Genomic DNA, 4,792 nt, shown 5'->3' with positions numbered 1-4,792 from the left:
AAATAGGGCGGGCGATTGGGTGGGGATGGCGGAGTTGCCTGTGTGGCGCCGCGGACGTGGTGCGGCTTTATAGCTAGGGGCGTGGCCGGCGCAAAGCAGTGGACTGGCCTCTTGCGTTCGGACAGGGCACGGTCCGGTTGCTCGTTGGCAAATGGGTTCCCGGCCCATATCAATAGGACATGCATTACAAAGCTGACATTTATTTCCTATGAAAAATACAATACAAGCGAGAGCCTTTCAAATCCCTTGAATATAAACCTGATGGAAGTGGCTAAATTACCATACACAGTATGTGGTAGTTCGTTGCAAATTCAAAATGGGGCCACATGTATAAGAAAAAAAAAGAAGGCCACTTCACAAGCGATTTCTTTTATTCACTAGGTATGCATCCACCTGAACTCTATCTTATCACATAATTTCTCAATTTCTTATCATATAATTTCTCAGTTGAGTGGTTGGTCTTATGTGAATATTTTTTCTCTAATCCCTTGATGTGGAAGTGATCCTCTGAATGTTTTCATCATCGAGGGAGTAACTATGTTGTCAAATAATTTCTCATTTTTTTAGTAGCTTTGCATGATTGATGACTTGCAATGATCCTTTCATTTTTCTATCTATGTTTAATTATTTATTTAGACTATTTTATAGGCATGCTGGTAGACAATGGATGACAAAATTCAAGCATCCATAATTTATCTCTTTGACTTTGAGTATGGGTTTTATTTTAATTAACATGTTGCTCTTTTGTTTTTACCGTAGCGTTAATACGAGATTTTGTTGGCATCAACGGTGAGAAATCAAGAACATCTAAGGTAGCAGACATGAAAAAAACAAAAGGACACCTCGTCAGCACTTACCATAGAGCAAAAGCGTTGGAGAGTTGATCATCAACACGACATCGACCCTACGTGATGCCATCCTTCGACAAGCCATGTGCAGGTCGTGTGATCCGATATCGTTAGTGCCTTAGACAACCTCAATCTCGGACAAGCCTCATGCACAGTCGTGTGATCCCATATTATTGTTGCTATCATGTTAAACTCAAAATTCATAAAAAGCAGAAAACCTTATATGTAATGTTGGGTATCTGGGGTTGGGATCGGCTGCCCAGGTTCCTTTAGCAAAGACCGAGCAGACATATTGAAAGTTTTCACATTATTCAGTTATCCAAAAGTCTCTAAGAAAGAGAGATCATCAGATAGTTTTCCTAAGAAGAAAGCTTTAGCAAGATGGTTTATGTTGTGATATATATTAGGTAAAGTTGTAACAGGAAATAAATGGAAACGGTTTTTAAACATTTAGATCTCATCAATATCTGCTACAAACTTACCATGAATGCAAAATGTCATGCGAAAGGGTTATATAAGAAAAACAATAGAATTTCATGTGGCAACACTACAAAATAGCATGATCTACATTCACACAATCTTCTATTCACGTCAACACTCAAGTATGCAAGTACGCTCAAACAAAATGATAGTTATGGAAGTTCACATACCACAGACATTTGCACCTTAGTTTACTGGTTGGGTGAACAATCACATCGTGCAACAAAAACCTTAGGTCATGGGTTTGCCAACCCCTACGATCCTACCTCCCTCACCCTTTCCTCTAAATGAGACTCCCCACGGACCAACACGAATAGTTCTTGATCAAAAAGGCCATGTCATCGCAGTAGGAAACAATGCCCCACACTGATCACTTCTCGTCTTCGACATATGGCGTCTCCACTGCCTTCGTCAAGTTTGTGAGCTTGCGACGTCACGCTCTCCGTGACTACGTTAATTTTGCAAACTTCTTTTCTGATTGAACATCACTTTAATGTCGGTATTTAATTTAACAATATTGTTATCTAATCGTGCGATCCATATGTTTTTAGTATAAAAGTTTAGTTGACCCATAGCAATGTACGGGCACGCTACCAAGTAAGTTAAAATTATCAGCCGAACAACATATTTTTTTAGTTTATTTTTTCTATCACTTCATTCTAAATTATGAGACAGTTTAGCTTTTTAAGATATGTTGCTTTTGCTATATATCTAAATATGGCTATCTAAGTATATAATAAAATTTATGTAGTTTAAAAAAATTTAAAATGTCTTATAATTTAGAATGGAACGAGAAGATTAGAAGGAGCGGGAACACAGGCCAGCATACCTCACTTTAAGCATCTATGCATTGTACTTGCCCTATCTCCGTCCGCTCACAAATTAATGTGCTAGCTGATGCATGCCTATCTCTCCCTTTTTAGTGAAACTGCTTCTCTTATTTTTTTCAGTATCTTAGATTCGTTTGTCCTCTTACCAGGTCACAAGGATATTCCTATACAAACCGGTAAGGCTATTTGGTTGAAAATTTTGTGGTTGCTGGTAAAAGCCTACTTTTGAAAAGCTGGAGAAGTTGACATTATTGATATCTTCTGGATGAACAACGCAATGTGTAATATTTATAATGTCCATCAACAATATAGAAGCCAACAAAAATCAAACATGACAATCTTCAGGCTTTAATAAAATATAAAATAAGCCTCATATTTTCTTAGATTATATTTCAGAATTTAACAACATTGCTCTTTCTAGATGACACGTCAGTCCATATCGAGGCACCTGTGATAATTATGCCAATTTCAAGATATGCCAGCTCAGACTTTTAAAGATGCTTTCTTGTAGGGATAGAATATCACATATGCATTTATATAGATGAGTGTGTCTGCGTCACCAAAAAAAGTACAATAAAAAAATAAAAAAACAACTTTGGCAAAGAAACTTTTAACATGTTGGCAGAATTTCTTTGTTGTCTTAGATTTTTTGCTTTTGGCCTCTAGGAGGCAACAATTAACTGACAAAGGAGCCTAAACGAAACACAAGAGTTGGAATGCCATGACCAAGTGACAACTTATTATTCTTGGCAAAGAAAAACGACACTAGCTTGTATGACAACTGGTTCAACTTAACGCTTTTAACACAGGTAAATCATCAGAGTCGCTGGTGTGGCCGCACTTCTTCTTGCGGCAGTTTTCGGCCCTGACGGAGTTGCGAGCGTAGCACTTGCGGCAGATCATCTTGTGCTGGCGGTACTTGAGCGCGAGCTGGAGCAGGTTGAGGTCGATCTTGGGGTAGCTGCCGCCCTTGCCGCCGCCGCCGCGGAGGCGGAGCACAAGGTGCAGCGTCGACTCCTTCTGGATGTTGTAGTCGGCCAGGGTGCGCTCGTCCTCCAGCTGCTTGCCGGCGAAGATGAGCCGCTGCTGGTCCGGCGGGATGCCTGAACCAAATTTCATTGCTTTGCTTAAACCCTGACTAGCTAGTGTACATGCATAAAGAAAAGGGCCTGAGACTAGTCAGCAAATTGCATTGCGTCGTCGTACCTTCCTTGTCCTGGATCTTGGCCTTGACATTGGCGACGGTGTCGCTGCTCTCCACCTCCAGCGTCACCGTCTTCCCCGTCAGCGTCTTCACGAAGATCTGCATCTCTTGTTCTTATTCTTGCCGATTCGATGCTAACGTGACGATGATTAGGGTTTTGGAAAAACGGGACGCGTACGGAGGGGGGTTGTGTTGTGGGAAGAGGTGTGGTGTGGTTGTATATATATATATGGGGCTTGGGGCGGGCATATGCATGCAGAGAGTACTTGACGCGCCCGCTACGAAACCTTCTTTCCCTCCAGCAGGAGGGATTATTGAATTGCTGCTAACTTGTGCAAGTTAGTTTCCGGAACATCCGGGGGTTGACAGGGGTGTTGCATAGGAAAAAAATTGGGTGCGCCCTGGGTACACCGTGCGGCTCGTGCTCCCCCCAGCTAGATAGAGGCCACGTACACAGCGCCTGCATCGTACGGCAGCGCGAAAGGACGCTCCGACGCAAGCCAATTAGGCACACGGCTCAGCTCGTCAATGGCAGGCGTTGGAGGCCAAGAAGACTTGATGCCATCAGCTTTGGTCATGGAGGATTCACGTGCACTAGGAATTGATGCTGTTAGTGGTGACCATCTTGAAGAAGAAGAAGAACATATAACACAGGTGAGTTATCGGATTAGATCGTTTTTTTACTATCTGATTAGATCGTTGTGCCTATTCTTCCATGTTGTTTGCTTTCTGACATATAGCGTGCATATTTCACAGAACTCCACCTCAGTTACCATGGAGAAAAAAAATATATGTAACTTTGCTCTTTTGCTGTTAGGAAGTCTCTTTAGCTCAGAGTAGGAACTTACAGACTTTGTTGTTAATAGAGCCTGTAGGAACCTTACAGACTTTGCTCTGAATAGAGCCTGTTTAGAACAATGCATTTCAGAGAAACTATGAGATTCTGAAGACATTTATTCCACTGCTGATTTCAAAACATCCAAATATATTTCAGATAAAAATCGTATTTTACATTTTACAAGTATCAGTGAACTCTATACTGATACACTTATTGACAATCGATCGGTGTGTCCTATCCAAACATATACATTCATGTACACTTTCAGACTTTCAGTTCTTCAAGAAATCCATACTTCATTCTTGAACCACTTGTCCAATGTATCACGCTGCAGCACCTACATGATCTCGTTTCTTGCAAATCCATGTCGCTCCACTCCAAGGTCCCAAAGTGTCCAAACTGCATGCTCATTTATAGTGAATCGTTAGTACAACTATTAGGATGGACACAAATACAGCTGAAGACAGGAATAAGCAGATGCTGATGAAATCTACCTGACTTAAAGACCACAACGCTTGGGAAGGCTCCATCACGCCATGGACGACGGCCAGGGGATCAGCCTTGCAGACGACGAGAGCGCTGGAAACGGCGA

At 41.7% G+C, this 4,792-nt stretch overlaps 1 protein-coding gene across 2 annotated transcripts in view; it reads right to left on the bottom strand.

The window, feature by feature from the left end:
• LOC8054608 (ubiquitin) overlaps positions 1–3,541 on the bottom strand; it is a 5,960-nt gene extending 2,419 nt beyond the window's left edge. Inside the window, exons 1-2 of one of the 2 annotated variants that reach the window (XM_002460054.2) lie at positions 3,365–3,541; positions 2,687–3,261 (exon numbers count right to left, since the gene is read on the bottom strand). In XM_002460054.2, coding sequence (XP_002460099.1) covers positions 2,945–3,261; positions 3,365–3,467 — 420 coding nt within the window. In that variant the 5' untranslated portion in view covers positions 3,468–3,541 and the 3' untranslated portion in view covers positions 2,687–2,944. Of the gene's footprint in view, positions 1–2,686; positions 3,262–3,364 lie in introns of those variants that run through there. The other variant, XM_021453758.1, reaches the window with a different exon arrangement.

Source organism: Sorghum bicolor, chromosome 2 (genome assembly GCF_000003195.3).
Source record: "Sorghum bicolor cultivar BTx623 chromosome 2, Sorghum_bicolor_NCBIv3, whole genome shotgun sequence".
NCBI classification, from domain to species: domain Eukaryota; kingdom Viridiplantae; phylum Streptophyta; class Magnoliopsida; order Poales; family Poaceae; genus Sorghum; species Sorghum bicolor.
The sequence above is the reverse complement of the archived record's forward strand: the minus strand, read 5'-3'. Positions and strand labels throughout refer to the sequence as shown.